The 16,988-nt window shown below is 54.1% G+C and overlaps 1 protein-coding gene across 3 annotated transcripts in view; it reads right to left on the bottom strand.

Annotated features, from left to right (window-relative positions):
- STX18 (syntaxin 18) overlaps window positions 1-16,988 on the bottom strand; it is a 118,853-nt gene that overhangs the window by 39,781 nt on the left and 62,084 nt on the right. For all 3 annotated transcript variants that reach the window (XM_036274245.1, XM_036274265.1, XM_036274255.1), the window contains exon 2: window positions 5,017-5,084. In XM_036274245.1, coding sequence (XP_036130138.1) covers window positions 5,017-5,084 — 68 coding nt within the window. The remainder of the gene's footprint in view (window positions 1-5,016; window positions 5,085-16,988) is intronic.

Raw genomic sequence — 16,988 nt, 5'->3', positions numbered from 1 at the left:
TCAGGTCCAGTGGGAAGTGGACAGACAGAGAGACACACTGGCTTTATCACGATCACTGGTACCGAGTGGTCCCCTAACGGCACGTGCAGTCACGCCGTCGGTCCCTGACGCACTGCTTTCCCGTCCAGACGGCAGCCCCTCATCTTCTCCGCCTCCTGAGCCCTCACACACCTGCTTCCCCTCCTCATTGTCAGAGGGAGCTCTGCTCCTGTTTTCTGAGAACTACTAGTTCCCACCCATCTCCCCACCTCTGCCTCTGGGCCACAGACTGCCTTTCCTCGGGCTACTGAAGAAGTGCCCGTCCCCTGGCAATGCCCCTCCACCTGGGCAGTGGGCTGGCCCACAATCCTCCTCTCCCTCCCACGCCCTCAGCCCTGAATGCACGAATACGTGCACATGATGTTTGGACGGGCTCCGGCACACAGTGGACACTATGTGTACCAGCTACTAGCAACACCAGCCTTTCCCTGTCCGCTGGGCCTTTCCCAGCTGCATGAAACATGGTGGTTGCTCCCAACTTACAAGCAAAACCTCAGTTCCAATGTCTCCTACTGCCCAATTTCTCCTCACTTTCCAGTAAAACTTCTCTAAGATGCCCAGGTCTCCACTTTCCTGGCCATTCTCTCTTGAACCCAATCCAAACAGGCCTTTATCCTCCCCACTATCACCCTCAGTCCCCAAGGTCACCAGTGACCCCCACCCTGGCTCAGCCCTCACCCGTTACGTCACACAGACTGAATGGAGCTGATTGCTCCCTCCGGCCTCCACGACACCTCCTGTCGTCCTCCTACCTCACCGGCTACTCGTTTCAGCTTTTGTTGAAACTTCTGAGTTCTCCGAGCACTTAATGACGGACAGTTCATGGCTCAGTCCCTGAGTCTCTGCATATCTACACTGCCCCCTGGTGGGTTCATCTAGTCTCATGGCTTTAAATACCAGTCATAGGCTGACAAGTCCCAATTTTTTACTTTTAGCCCAGACCTCTCCTTGAACTTGAGACACATATCTAACGACCTGTTCAACAGCTCCATTCAGATTTTTGTTTGTGTTTTGTTAATGATTTTTAAATAGGAAGGGAGAAGGGGAAATAGAAACATCAATGAGAGAGAACCATTGATTGGCTGCCTCCTGCACCAGGGACCAAGCTGCAACCAGGCATATGCCCTGACCTGGAATCAAACCGGTGACCTCTTGGTGTGCGGCACGCTGCTCAACCACTGAGCCACACGGCCAAGTGCTCCATTCAGGTGTTATTTGCATTTCAAATATGCCCACGCAGAGCCCCTGCCTGCTCTCCTCCAGCGTGTTCCTGCTGCAGCCCCGACCCGCACTGATGAGACTCCCACTTCTCCCAGCTGCTCAGGCCCGAAGCCTGGAGTCACCCTTGACCCCTCTTTCTTCCCCGCTCACATCGAATCCACCATTGGCTCTACCTTCCAAGCATTTCCCGAATCTGACCTCTTGTCACCTGCGCTGCTGCCTTCTGGCCAACGCCATGGCCCTCTCAGCCGGACTGTAGCTGCAGCCCCCCGGCTTCCGCCAGCCCTCAGTCTGTTCCTGCACACTGCCGTGCCGATCAGGTCCCATCGGCCTCCGTGTGAGGCCTCCCTGCTCCTACCCGAGGAAAGCCAGGGCCTCACACGACCCTCCAGACTGGCCCCTGCCGTCTCTCGGGGCTCATCTTCGTCTCCCCCATCCCTCCTGCTACAGTGGCACTAGCCTCCTTGCTGTTGCTGAACACCTGGCCACAATCCCACCTCAGGACCTCTCTCTCTACTTGCTAGCTGTCTCCTTCCGGAGCGTTCCTTCCCCAGATGTCTCTATAAACTGACCCCTGCAGCTTTCAGGTGTCCACTCACTGTCCCCTCTTACTGAGGCCTCCCCAAGCCTACCTGTATAAAGTGTACCCTCCCTGACATTTTCTATTCCCTCCCCCTCCGCCCTCTCCCCAAAGCACTTCTGCTCTGACCATCTAGGTCGCTCACGTCCTGCCTGTCTTCCCCTGCAAAACAGAAGCTCCACAAGGGCAGGGCCCTCCGTCTGTGTGCTCACTGCTGTGCCCGTCATCAGGAGCAATGCCAGCGCTTGGTGGCGGATATACCAACAATCAGATACTTTCTGAATGACCCAACTCAATGCCCAAGGCTGACCTGGAGGAGAGGCTTGCCTGCAGCTACCATCATGCTCCACGACAGGCCCCTCCCAAGCAGAGTTCCCCACTCCAAGACCTGCAGGCATCCCCCTCCCAGAGCCTACCCTGGAAAACGGAAGGCACAGAGGGCAGGGAATACCTCCATCCTGACGGGCCCCTCCCAGGGGAAAAGGGAGGGCTAAGCCTGGGCCTTGTCAGTCCCAACCATCAGCTAAGTCTGCCCCCGGCTTCTGCTGCGGCCCTCCCCCCACGGCCCACCTTCCAGGGAAGACGGGAGAGGAGAGGGACGCCCATGGGTTCCTGGGACGTGGATGGCCCTCCCTTCAGTGAAACTTGAGGAGTGAGAGAGAAGTATTTCCCTATCCCAACACCCCTCAGCATCTTGCTTTCTGAACTAGTTTTGCTTAACAAGGTAACCCCGACAGAATGTACTCTACCTGAGGCAGGAGACCCAAAAGTGAGAAAAGGTGCTGAGCAAGCCCCCCCACCCCCATCGGATCTCTGTGGGGAGAATAGAGTGAGAATGGAGCAGAGGGCCAGGAGCCTGTGCGGCCCGAACAGAACCATCTCCTCGGACGTGAAGGCGGACGCGGTCGAGGACGAGGACAAGGACTCGCTCCAGTGAGAAAGCACGCCACGGTCAGGGCAGACCTGTAGATGACTGATCCAAGAGCACTGCGTGAGTGTACTCCTATGCTATATTTAGATTTAATGGAGCCTCAACTCAGTGAAATGAAAGTCCTAAAGGTTAATTCAATAAACTGATTATTCAATTAAAAGGTGATGTTCCTTTAGGACACATTATACATTAACATTTTAAAGTGGAAAATAACAGTGTGTTATTCTATTAGTAACAAAAACAGAAACCAAGAAAGTTTCCCCTCCGTATTGTTTTGTTGCCAGGATACCGCAGAAATGGTGCATCTACCAGAAGTGGAGACATTGTTTTTAAATGAAATCATTCAGGAGATTCAGCCAGAGGCTACCTAGGTTGCATGCTGTTCTGCTCTAGTAAAATGTCATTGTTAAAACAATTAAACGGGTCAATAAAGTCTGAGCTCTACATTATGGAAAAAATTATAGCTTCCTAATTATGTCAAACTAACATAGCCTTACAGGTCTGAAGGCAATATTTCTAAACATGTTCTTTCAATTCCAGCATCATACTCCCTCCAAAATGCTGCCAGGAGCACTTGGCCACATGGTGCAGGCAGCGGTGGGGACAGGAAGGTTCCACAGTCTGCGGCTGGGGAGGGAGGGAGAACCCTCCCTGTCGGGTGAGAGTACAGGGCATCGGGGCAGCACTTCTGCCCTGGTCCTAGTCCTCAGGTGTCTATGTGCACCCACTCTCCTAGGATGACTTCCAGCCTCCTTCCTCCCCGCCCTCCCAGGGCAGGGGGAGGGGCTCCTCTGATTGACATCCTGGCAGAGGAACAGGGCAAGAACATGGACACAGGGCTAGCCACAGCTCCTCTCTCCCCTCTCTGGGACCTATCTGCTTAGACAGCAGAGGCCCGGCTCTGTTCCTCTCTCAGGTGCTCCAGGGACTGTGACTGCTCAGTGCACCAACGGCTGGCTGAGTGGTGTCTAACTCAGGAGCCCTCGTCAGACCACCCACCTCAGACCCAGATCTCACTAGCAATAGACTAATGACATCCACCTCCACCTCGCCAGCCGGCCTCCTGCACTCCCCCACCCCGGCTCTCTGGCAGGAAACAGAGGCACTTTCCTTTGTAAACCACCCTCCAACTGCATCGCAGGCCAAATGGTGTCCCAAGTCCACCACCATTCACCGAGGTTTACACCAGTGTGGTTACGTTTTCCATTGTTTACGGACTATGAAATTAGTCTTTGATATACAGACACCCCTTCAGAAATAAAATGTACACTGCCATCTAGTGTTGACCAACTATTTGAACTAAGAACTTTTCTTGGTACTACACGTTAGGATAATAATTATAGTATATTTTAAAATTATACAAATGAATAAAACTATACAAATGAAATACACTTAAATGTGTAAAGTTGCCTATGTTGTTTCAGCAGACAAAGTGTCGGAGGCTACTTAGAATTCACCTGAGATGTAATTATTTTTTCTGTTAAAGAGTCTGTACAAAACATTTTCATTTGTATATTTTGTCAAGGTTTTTTTCAAAACCAAACGTTTTGCTTTTCACTCCCAGCTCTGAGGGAGGAAAGGCTTTGGCGCAAACACCCTTGTTTCATGGAGAGGAGACCCGTCGAGCCGCTCCCGATGCCCCATCCCCGAGGTCCAGTCCCACCTCCCAGCTCTGAGGGAGGAAAGGCTTTGGCGCAAACACCCTTGTTTCATGGAGAGGAGACCCGTCGAGCCGCTCCCGATGCCCCATCCCCGAGGTCCAGTCCGACCTCCCAGGCCTCGCTTAACACGGGGACTGCGCCCTGGGGCCACGGAGGCAGGGAGAGCAGGAGACGAGACCCACGCAGCAGTGGTCCTGTCTGCTGAGGGGGGGTCTGTTCCAGAAACCAGCTCAGAACCTCGGTCAAACGCTTTCTCTTTTTAAAAACCAGCCTCACCAGAACCCCCTGGAGGCCAGAGCTCCTCTCCAAACGCGCTCGACCCGCTGGCACCACGCCTTCCTGTGCCCAACACACGCCGACCGAGGGGAGCTCTGTGCCGCTCACTTCTTGCTCACTCTGGGGGACCCAAAGGGGGAATGTCGATGTGGGGGTATCGGAGTCTGAGGGGGCTCTGCCAGAGCCACCCTGGATCCGAGGCCCCTCCGCCACACTGACCGTCCCACGGCGACTCTGCGTGTGGGTGAGAGGCGAGGACGCGGCACGGAGAGAACGGTCAGCGAGGGCGCGGCGCAGAGCGGGCTCACCTGTGAGCGCTGATGTAATCTTTCCTGTGCTCCAGGAGAAAATCTCTCAGTTTCCCGATGTGTGAAATCTAAAATGAAAAGAAAAAAAGTTTATATAGATAGATGTTACAATTACATGTAATGAACTTGAAATTAATAGCAAATGGAATGCAGGTTATGGAAAGATTTTCAAACTACAAACTGGATAACTTTGGCTTTAGACTCTCGTAAACTAATTTGTTGGGTGACTTTGCCAGTCACCCACATTCCTGGCCTTGGTCTCTCTTGAATGGTTCTTTCTTCCTGTAATTGTTGTGATCTATGACATGAAGAAATGATCTCTAAGGACCTTCAAGATTACGTGGAATTCTCTTTTTTATGTCTCTTTCTGAAACTGGATCGCCAGGAGAGCTGGGACAGGGACTCTGGGGCTGCAGCTCTCACGGTTCTGAAAAGGGCCCATGTCAAGCGCCATCAGGAGATTCGGGCAACAGCTCACCCCTGCCAGCAGTCCTCGCCGCCCTGATGGCCCACATCCCTGGGCGGACCCGGAGAACACAAAGCACAGAGCTGACTTCTAGCATCGCAGACCCCACTCTAAAGCACCCACCACGTGCCAAGTACTGTGCGTGGAGCTGTGAATGAAAACAAATGGGAAAAAAAAAGCCCTGGCCGGTCTGGCTCAGCGGTTGGAGCGTCGGCCTGCGGTCCAGAGAGACCCGGGTTCGGTTCCTGCTAAGGGCACGAACCTTGGTTGCAGTTTGTCCCCGGCCCTGGTTGGGTCATGCAGGTGGCAACCACTTGATGTGTCCCTTTCACGTCACTGTTTCTCTCTCCCTCCCTCCCTCCAACTCTATCTGAACAAAATATGCAAAAGTGTCCTCAGGTGAGGATAAAAAAACAAACAAACAAACAAACAAAAAAACAAATGAAATAAAAGAGGCAGGACGAAACCTCGGCCCATGGTGGACAGGGAAGAAAGTGTTTCCAGAAGGAGGGAGGGATGAGCTAAGCCGGTAGCTGCTCTGTCCTTTGACCACTGCTCAGCTGTCTTCCTCCTCAAGCTCTCGGTACTTACTCCAGACACAGACAGCCCAGCCTAGAAGGGTCTGCTCAACTCTCACCTCCCCCATGAAGGTTTTCTGTCAAGGCCAACTCAGGCCGATTTCACTTTGCTCTGAACTTGAGAGTAGTTCTGCACCCCCCAGCCGCACCCAGTGACCCCAGTTGTTCTCTGCATTAACTCTCGCACGCGTGCATGCTTGTTGGGGATCACGAGCCATGCAGCGAAGGGTGCACAGCTTCCCACACAGCTCTGAACACAACATGAAGCAAGAGGGGTCAGTAAGTATTTGTGCGTGAGCATACGTCTGAATACAAAAATGCTATTTATCACAAAAGAAACATTCAGTGGTTGTCTAGAGATAGGTCAGTAGGGGTTTGGTCAAATTTCCTACAGAGTCTGGAATAATTACAAATGCAGTTCAGAGAAGTGGCCTCAGGCGTCTCAAGAGCAGGAATCAAAGGAAAGGGAAGTACTGTACAACCCTCACTGGTTTACCAGGTACCGGGCTGCCAGGTGCCTGCACTCACAGCAGCCCTCTTCCCAGCAGGCCTGGCGGGCCCTGACCTCGCTGCTCTCACTCACCGTCAGGGAAGGGGAGCCTCACAGGAGCTGCACAGTCAGTGCTCGGTGGAGCTGGACTCGAATTCAGGACTGCCCGAGTTCACATTCGGCATTTCGCAGCAACCACAGCTGCCTTACACCCCTAGTCCTGTTTTCCACTTAAACTGCATTACAGAATCTGACTTTTAAGTCTGGTGGGCAAAGAATTTAAGAGCTGTGCAAACAAGGTGTTTGCATTACATACAAATGTGATCAAATTGCTCTCCTATTTTATGTTTTACTCTCCATTTGAAAACGTTCAGTGGTTTCCATCCCTGACCAGCAGACAGGGGCCAGGTAAACAACATAAACAAGTAGCGCAACGGAAGTGCACGGCTGAGGACATCTGGCGGAGGTGGGTGGTGGTGAGCGCTGGTTTAAAGTACATTGCAGCCCAAGGAAGCAGCTCTGCAGGCCGACTGGCCAAAGGGCAGCCAGCGCGCAACCTCTGGGCCTAATCAATAGGGTCAAGTCCAAACTCCAAATACAACGCTCAAGGCCCTTCACAATTCAGCTGCAGAAGTCCCGTGTGCACTCAGTCCCTACCACGCCCTTCCATCCCAACTCCAAGTCCCAGGGCTTCCCAATATGCACACTGCGTGGTTCTCCCTTGCCCTGGAGTGCCCCATCACCTTCGCTCTAATGCAAACCCCTCCTCCTCCGAGATCCTCCTTGCCTCCCTTCACCCACTCCGCACGCCCCGGCACAGCCAGACCCCATCCACACACGTGCATCTGTGCCAGCACCTGTCCCTCCATGGTGACGCTACCAATGGGCTGACTGCCCCCCACCAGACTGTGAGCTCCTAGAACGGGTCCTCTCTTTCCTCAGAGCTTAGCAGGCACAGTTCTTGGTGCAAAGCAGAACCTCAGCTCTTTTACCAAAAGTTGAATAAACAGTGGGTACTGCAGAATCCCAAAAGGATTATACTTACTGTGGTAGGCAGAATAATGCCACCGCCCTCCCCCAAAGATGTCCAAGTCCTAATCCTTGCAACCTGTGAACATATATTATGGGGAATCAACGCAGCAGATGGGATAAGGCTGCCATCAATTGACCTTGAAGAGGGAGATGACCCTGGACTAGGCAGGGAGGTGGGCCCTACCTCATCACAGGGTCTTTACATGTGGAGAAGGGCGGCAGGGAGAGTCAGAGGGATGCAATGGAAGGACTTGATCCAACACTGCTGGCTTTGAAAGGAGCCAGGCAGTGAGGGCGGCCTGGGAAAGGCCAGGAAATGGACTCTCCTCTAGAGTCTCCCTGGAAGGAAGACAGCCTGGCCCACACCTTGCTTTCAGCCTATGGAGTCCCATGGTGGACTTCTGACCTAAGACCTGTAAGATAATAGATGTGTGTTGTTTTAAGCCATGAGTTTGTGGTAATTTCTTTCTTTCTTTTTTTTTATCCTCACCTGAGGACATTTTTTTCCCCATTTTTTGTTCATATAGAGTGGGAGGGAAAGAGAGGAAGAGAGAGAGAGAGAGAAACATCGACGCGAAAGGGACACATCGAGTGGCTGCCACCCACACGACCAACCAGGGCCAGGGCCAAACTGCAACAGAGGTACGTGCCCTTAGCGGGAACCAAACCTGGGTCTCTCTGGACCGCAGGCCAATGCTCTAACCACTGCGCCAAACCGGCCAGGCTGTGGTAATTTCTTATAGCAGCCATGAGACACTATACCCTTGGCTGAAGCTGGGCAGCTGACACAAAATACTGCCGGCTGGGTGGCTTGAGCACCCGACACTCATCTCTCCCCGCTCTGGGGGCTGGAGTCCAAGGTCAAGGTGCGGGCAGATGCGGTGTCTGGGGCAGCCCTCCTGGCTTGCACATGCTGCCTTCCTGCCGAATGTGCACATGGTGGGGAGACAGCCCCTCTCTCACGTCTCCTCTTAAAGGGCACTAATCCCATTTGAGGGTCTCCACCCGCATGACCTAATCACCTCCCAAAGGCCCCATCTCCAAATATCATCACATTGGAGGTTAGGACTCCAACATATGAATTCGGGGGGACCCAAACATTCAGTCCATAGCATACCTCCTTAGGGCCTTAATATCCAAAATGGATTTTTTTTTTGGAGTAAAAAAGTTTAAGGAAAGTTTTGAAAGGAATCTACTGCATGGGCTCGATCCAGCAGCCACCCCTCCACTCCACCCCCATGTTCAGCTCGTTCTAGGCTACCAGGGGGAAGGGTGCAGGGGGGATGCCAGGAACAAGAAGGCCTCTCGGGCATCTCAAAAACACAATTACAACAGGTTTCACTCAAATATAACAAATGCGATCCCAACTTCTTATGCTCTGTAATGGCAAATGTCTATAAAATGGACTTGTAACAATGGAGCTAAGCATATGCAGGATTAAATGGCATTCCTGGTGAGTTAAGAGGGGTTAAGTAATTACCATATCATCAGTATAATAACTCAGTACTTAACATGAACACAATGTATAAAGTAACATTTCAAATACCAAGATTGAAAAGAAATAAACAAGCATTAAGATTTCTGTAGGTATTTGACAAACCTGAAAATTTATCAGCTTCCTAAAATAAACACACAGAAGTCACAACAGATCAATAACAGAGAAAAAATTCCACTAGGTCTTTGATTTACCTACATAGGCAACTTAAGCCCACAAATACATCATAGGACAGGATTATCTTCATAAAGAAGAACCTGACAGTTTAATCACCTGACTGCCACCATTTCTGAAAAAATTCTTGGCCGAGCTCTGGTTAGTTTACTATTGTGCTTAAGCCCCATTTTTGAGAATAAACCACAAAGATAGCATATTATATTTCACCCACTTCTGATATGCCCCTGGCATTTTCAAAGCTTTAGAGAGGTTACCTAGTTGGATGCTTTGGACTTTGAATATTTCCATATAGAGTACTAATTTTGAGAGTGTCCTATACATGTGTATCTACAGAGAATGCCTCTTACTCTTAAGAGGAGAAAGGCCATCATTCCAGTGTCAAGTTTGACAAGAAAATCAGAGTATAATGAAAGTGCATTTGCCCCATAAAAATCTAAAACTAGTTTCAGGTTCTCAGTCTCTATATCATCGAATGACGTGGGCAGTAGGGCAGGGACAGGCTTCCTGGGAGGGAGGGTCACTGGGAAAGTGTCTGTGGGGCCAGGTAGGTGACACAACGCAAGGGCTACAGTCAGGGAGTGCTGTGGGGGCCGAGCCATGAGTGGGGCATTCCAGACTTGGGCAGGCGAGGGGCAGGCTGTTCCCATGGCTCCACGCCTTTGTGGCTGCTCCTTCTCCACTCGGAACAGCCTTCTGCCTTTCTGCCAGCCCCATGCCACCCAAAGCATCCTTCCAGGTTCTGGTTAAGTGCCACCTCTCTTAGAATTTCATACATACCTGCCAACACTTTCCACATTATATGGGAAGTATTTATCTACAACCAGACTTCGACTAATTTCTCTGAGGTCAGGACCTATGTCCTACTCACTGCTGCATCTCCAGTAGCGCCTAAATGTCAGGAAGGGGAAAGGAGGAAAAGGGGGGGGGGTACAGAAGAAGGCCCCAATCTGATTACTCCAGACTTATGAGGTTAATCAAGAAGGTACAAGATGTCATAAGGCTGCAGCCAGACGACTGTGTGACGAAGGAAGGAAGCAGCGCACTGGCTCTGTGTAAGCAACTTCCCCAGAGCCCTGGCCGGTTTGGCTCAGGGGCTGGAGCGCCGGCCTGTGGACCAGAGAGGACCTGCTTTAGTTCCTGCTAGGGGCACGTACCAAAAATAAAAAAACAACAACTCCCCACTGCAGAAAGCCAGTGAGAAGTGTACAGAGCTCGTGTGAACGCCCCCCAAGCCAGTGAGACGCGTACAGAGCTGTGTGTGAACCCCACCCCCCCGAAGGCCAGTGAAAAGTGTACAGAGCTCTGTGTGAGCCCCCTCGAAAGCCAGTGAGAAGTGTACAGAGCTCATGTGAACCCCCCCAAAGCCACTGAGAAGCGTACAGAGCTCGTGTGAACCCCCCCAAAGGCCAGTGAGAAGCGTACAGAGCTCTGTGTGACCCCCCCAAGGCCAGCGAGAAGCGCACTGAGCTCGTGTGGACCCCCAAAGCCAGCGAGAAGCGCACTGAGCTCTGTGTGACCCCCCCAAGGCCAGCGAGAAGCACACTGAGCTCGTGTGGACCCCCAAAGCCAGCGAGAAGCGCACAGCAGCACGGCCCCGCAGGAATGACCCACGAGCAGGTGCAGCTAGCGGGCTGCGGGGAGAGGACCTGGCCCCAGAGCCAGCACCTGCCGCGCGGAAGTTTCAGGTCAGGAACTGCGGCTTCGGGTTCAGTGCGTGTCTATGGGAGGCCAGACGCGGTGAACACCGCCCCTCATTCCTACAGTGCTCGTGGTTCACAGTGAGAACTGAACTGTAGCCAGGAGAGAAAGGGAAGGGAGGCGGTAGTATTCACTGACACCTCCACACCAGCCACTTTACGTGGGTCACTGTATTCGATTCTGACAGCAACCCTGTGGAAACAGATACTTTTCTCAGTAGAAAGAAGCCAAAGCCCTGAGGGGCAGAGTCACCGACGGAGCGGAAACAGGAACCCTCACGGCGCGGAGCCACAGGGACCCTCAACACTGTCACATTGAATACGCTGGAGTTTCGGTGTCATCTGACACTGGAGTCACTGCGTGTACTATTATTCAACTGGTTTGAAAATTTCCCACTTAACATTTAATGATGTTATGTAATTATAATGAAGTTTTATTCAGGCATGATAATAGTACAATTATTATGATTTTAAAAATTTTCGTTTTAAAAATCTTTATCTTTTAAGAATATATACTGGAAATTTTACAACGAAAATGATATCCCTGGGATTTGCTTCAAAATAAAACGGGATGGGGGCACAGGTGAACAGGATCAGCCGGAGTTCATAATTGCTGAAGGTGGGCACAGACGCACTGAGGGCCCCTACACTTCTGGAATAGAGTTCAAATTTTCTTAGTAGAATATTATTTTTTAAAATCTCCCATTTAAGCACTTTCTTCTCTTAACATTTTTAGTAATTCTGTGCAGATTTTCTGCTGCCAAAATAGTAGTAACCCACACCTAAACCAACAACTAAATCTATCCACAATCTCTAGCTACTTTATTTCTAACTTCTTGGATTCGTTGCTTGAAGTTCATTTAACAAACTCAATGCCACTTAAAAACATCAACAGCACCTTCTTTGAGAGTTTACTATGAACCAGACAGCACTGCAGGAATTCTGCATCAGCTCCTCTATTCTTCTAGAACCCCATGATCATACCCACTTTACAGATAGGAAAAATGAGTCAGAACAAGGGTGAGTCAGGGACGCGTGGGGTGAAGCCTCTATGGAGCCCAGCATGATCCGGGTCAGGGACATATGGGGTGAAGCCTCTATGGAGCCCGGCAGGCTCAGGGTCAGGGACATATGGGGTGAGGCCTGGAGGGAGCCCGGCAGGCTCAGGGTCAGGGACGCGTGGGGTGAGGCCCGGAGGGAGCCCGGCAGGCTCAGGGTCAGGGACGCGTGGGGTGAGGCCCGGAGGGAGCCCGGCAGGCTCAGGGTCAGGGACGCGTGGGGTGAGGCCCGGAGGGAGCCCGGCAGGCTCGGGGTCAGGGACGCGTGGGGTGAGGCCCGGAGGGAGCCCGGCAGGCTCGGGGTCAGGGACGCGTGGGGTGAGGCCCGGAGGGAGCCCGGCAGGCTCGGGGTCAGGGACGCGTGGGGTGAGGCCCGGAGGGAGCCCGGCAGGCTCGGGGTCAGGGACGCGTGGGGTGAGGCCCGGAGGGAGCCCGGCAGGCTCAGGGTCAGGGACGCGTGGGGTGAGGCCTCTATGGAGCCCAGCGTGATCCGGGTCAAGGACGCGTGGGGTGAGGCCTGGAGGGAGCCCGGCAGGCTCGGGGTCAGGGACGCGTGGGGTGAGGCCTGGAGGGAGCCCGGCAGGCTCGGGGTCAGGGACGCGTGGGGTGAGGCCCGGAGGGAGCCCGGCAGGCTCAGGGTCAGGGACGCGTGGGGTGAGGCCCGGAGGGAGCCCGGCAGGCTCAGGGTCAGGGACGCGTGGGGTGAGGCCTCTATGGAGCCCAGCGTGATCCGGGTCAAGGACGCGTGGGGTGAGGCCTGGAGGGAGCCCGGCAGGCTCGGGGTCAGGGACGCGTGGGGTGAGGCCTGGAGGGAGCCCGGCAGGCTCGGGGTCAGGGACGCGTGGGGTGAGGCCCGGAGGGAGCCCGGCAGGCTCAGGGTCAGGGACGCGTGGGGTGAGGCCTGGAGGGAGCCCGGCAGGCTCAGGGTCAGGGACGCGTGGGGTGAGGCCTCTATGGAGCCCAGCGTGATCCGGGTCAAGGACGCGTGGGGTGAGGCCTGGAGGGAGCCCGGCAGGCTCAGGGTCAGGGACGCGTGGGGTGAGGCCTCTATGGAGCCCAGCGTGATCCGGGTCAAGGACGCGTGGGGTGAGGCCTGGAGGGAGCCCGGCAGGCTCAGGGTCAGGGACGCGTGGGGTGAGGCCCGGAGGGAGCCCGGCAGGCTCGGGGTCAGGGACGCGTGGGGTGAGGCCCGGAGGGAGCCCGGCAGGCTCAGGGTCAGGGACGCGTGGGGTGAGGCCTGGAGGGAGCCCGGCAGGCTCAGGGTCAGGGACGCGTGGGGTGAGGCCTGGAGGGAGCCCAGCAGGCTCAGGGTCAGGGACGCGTGGGGTGAGGCCCGGAGGGAGCCCGGCAGGCTCAGGGTCAGGGACGCGTGGGGTGAGGCCCGGAGGGAGCCCGGCAGGCTCGGGGTCAGGGACGCGTGGGGTGAGGCCCGGAGGGAGCCCGGCAGGCTCGGGGTCAGGGACGCGTGGGGTGAGGCCCGGAGGGAGCCCGGCAGGCTCAGGGTCAGGGACGCGTGGGGTGAGGCCTGGAGGGAGCCCAGCAGGCTCAGGGTCAGGGACGCGTGGGGTGAGGCCCGGAGGGAGCCCGGCAGGCTCGGGGTCAGGGACGCGTGGGGGAGGCCCGGAGGGAGCCCGGCAGGCTCGGGGTCAGCCACAAACTCAAGCACAGATTGTTGGGAGGTCACAACCAGTTTTCCAGCCCAGTGACCACAAGCGGCTGCCTGCGCCCTGGGAAAAGCATCAGTGAGCAGCGTCCAGCTGCCCGGTCCTCTGTATCTGGACCGACAACCACTGCACTTCGGACTGTCCCGGCGGTGGCTGCCACGTGCTGAGCCCCAGCCCTGTGTGTGCCCGGCACAAACTGCTCGCCATTCGCTCTGTCAGTTACTCCCCATAACAACTGGATGAATTAGAGGTCACCCCCATTCCCATAGAATAAGCGTGGAAACTGAGGCCCACAGAAGGTCACAAGGCTAGTAGTGGTCGAACTGGGATGGACTGTGGGTGGGCCTATGACTCAAAGGCTAAGTTTCTTATTCTATATTATACCACCAAAAGACTAATAAAACTACTAATATTTAGCTTGAGTCTGGAGTTTTTCCTCAGAGAAGCAGAAGCAGGGTTTCGGGTGAGACCGAGTATGAAGTGTGTGTGCCTGCGGTGGACACAGATCTGAGGGAAAGGCTTTGAGTGGCACCACGCACGGGGCCACATCAAAGTCCCTCATGCGACAGGGAACACGCGCACACCTGCGGGAGGGTTCCCGGCTGAGGTGACTCCTGCACCGGAGGCTCGGAACTGAAGGGGCCACAGGGGTGTTGAGAGAAGGCCGCGAGCGTGCGTGAGGAGACCGGGGGGGGGGGGGGGGGGCTGGCCAGGTGACCAGTTCACCTGAGTGCCCATCAACCCGCCACTGCAAAGTGGGGGTTAGCGGTACCACGAAGGCAACTTCCAGGATGGGCCGTGGGCAGAAGAGCAGGGCAGGCAGAGGGAGCTGGTGAGAATCCGGGGAGCTGGAGTTCTTTAGTTCTAATCTCCATTTGCCACCTGCTGCCGAAGGGGACCCGACTCCCCGCCCTCAGGCTGCGTGTGCAGGGACTGCGGCTGGGCGAGTATTTCTGGCCTCCCCAGCCTCCGCTCCCTCTCCTCAGAAGGCAGGGGAGAAAGCCTCTGTTTGGAGGAGGGTCAGCGTGCTCGGGAGCCGGCCAGCACGGAGGGTCTCTTCAGGGCCACGTCTCACCCACGCTGGCACAAATCCAAAGCCGGGTTCTCCACTTGGTTTTCTGTGTTCTGGCTCCTGTATTTCTCTTTCAGATGGTTCCAAAATTGGGCTGGGAAGAAAGGGGTGTTTTTATAAGCTCCCCTAAACTCTTAAGCTTTGCCAACTGAAATTTTGAGCAAGTTACTTAATATCCCTGGGCTTCACTACAAAGGGAGGGCTACAAAAATTATTTTTAAAAACAGTAGTAGCTTGAGTTAAGAGGCAACTCTTATTGAGTGCATACTATGTGGGGGCACCGAGCTAAATGCTCCATGTCCATTATCTCCTTCACTCCCTGAAACAATCGTATGCGGTACAGTCCACGATGATCCCATTTTACAGATGAGAAGACACTGAGGTAACACATTTCATATAAATGGCTCAAAACAAATGGGAGACAAGTCTGCCCACAAAGATGCCCCTGCTGCGCCGCCTGGGCTGGGCAGTTCTCTGAGGTCTGACTTTAGCACCCTTAGAGACAGAGTCCACACGCCGAGGCGACCCGCTCAGGTGAAAGGCCTGCCTGCCTACAGCCACGGGACAGCACACGCCGGCTGCTTCCGGAGGCTGCTGCTAGCCAACCCACTCCTTTCAGCTCGGCTCTAACCCTACAGCTGTTCGTCCGACTCGCCCCTCTCTTCCCTGAAGATACGCTGAGTTCACCATTAAGTGGCTATATTTTAGTAAGGCTAATTCCCCAAATCATCAAGACACTGAAATTCCCCACACAGCCCGCCCACCATAAGCAAGCTGATTATGAACCGCAGCAGCGTGGCCCTACAGTGGCGGTATTCGAGGGAAGACTCTCACGTGACTTGTCTTCAACAGAAAGGCTTTATGAGGGAAGACCAGACGAAAACAAAACACCCAACATGTGTACCTGTGCGCTCTGGTCCCATGGTGACTGTGCCCGACATGGACGCAGGGGCTGCTGACAGGGATGGTTTCCCTAAGCACACTGGTGAGCGGGGAAGCCTTGGCTGCCCAAGCACATATCGTGTGATCCACTTCCCTGAAACACAGGGACTGCGGACCCAAGCGGCTTGCACGCCGAGGACTTTACAGGCTGCTCATCAGAACACTGACGGTTGTCTGCGAGACAAGATTTGAAGACTCTGCTTTATTAATATCTCTTTGAACTTCAAATTTTTTTCTGTGATTAGCGTGTACAATCTTTGCAATCAGGCAGAAAACTTTTTAAAACAAAAAGGTAAATCTTACATACCTCCCTAAAGTGAACCGACCCAAGGATTCAGGCCCCCATGTCGCTGTGCCTGCACACTTCCCAGACACAGAGCCCACCCAGCCCCACTGCTGTCCTCCGACTGCGTCCCATCCGCAAGCCTCTGCGGTGGCCCACCTCCCGAAGGTCCCCCTGCCAGCTCCAGGCCAGGCGAAGGACCCTCTCGCATGTCACCCCCTGTTCTGAAGTGGGACCTAGGCTGCTCACAAGCCTAGCCCAAAGTGGTTCCTCAGTAGGTGTCCGCGCTCGGCGCCGGTCCTCCTGCCGCGCGGGAACTGACAGCGGGAAGGAATTAGAAGTAGGGAAGAAGGACTCCACAGTGAGCCCGCTGCATAGTTTCCACTCGCCACCAGGTGGCAGCACAAGCATTATAGCTCCAGGGACTCAAAATTATCACCCTTTCCCCCTAAGGCTTTTCAAGTTCTCTGGTTCTTTGTTTTTTATCTAGAATCAAAGGACCCTTAAAAGTTAATTGTGCACAGGCTGAAGCTGAAATGACACCATTTGAAAACACACACGTGCACTTGGATGAGCCGAGAAGGTGTGATACAAAGGGAGCGCAGAGCACGGCTGCCGTCTGTCACCCGGGCGCGGGCCCAGCTTTGCTCACTTAATGTGTCACCCTCAGCACAGTCCTGCTGTCTGCTCCTTCGTGGATGTTTCGTAAATTACCCAGAGGAAGATAAACTGTTGAACACAAACCCTGGCACAAAGGGCAGGTTCTTCTCCAAGGACAAGGCATTGCAGCTGCAGAGTTCAAAGCAGTCACGTGGCCTTGCTGAGCACAGCAGAGGTCGGATTCACCAGCCCCCGCCCCCAGGACGCGAGGAATTCGGTCCTGGCACTAACTCCGCTTCCAACAAAGACCTGACTGATTATGAAACACTAAGTACCGATTTGCATAATTTGCCTCTGCAAGAAACAACCATTGTTCAAGATTAAAGAGACTCCAGCAGGTCCCTCTGGCATATTGTAA

This window comes from Molossus molossus, unplaced genomic scaffold, assembly GCF_014108415.1.
Source record: "Molossus molossus isolate mMolMol1 unplaced genomic scaffold, mMolMol1.p scaffold_m16_p_1, whole genome shotgun sequence".
In the NCBI taxonomy this organism is placed as follows: domain Eukaryota; kingdom Metazoa; phylum Chordata; class Mammalia; order Chiroptera; family Molossidae; genus Molossus; species Molossus molossus.
The sequence above is the reverse complement of the archived record's forward strand: the minus strand, read 5'-3'. Positions and strand labels throughout refer to the sequence as shown.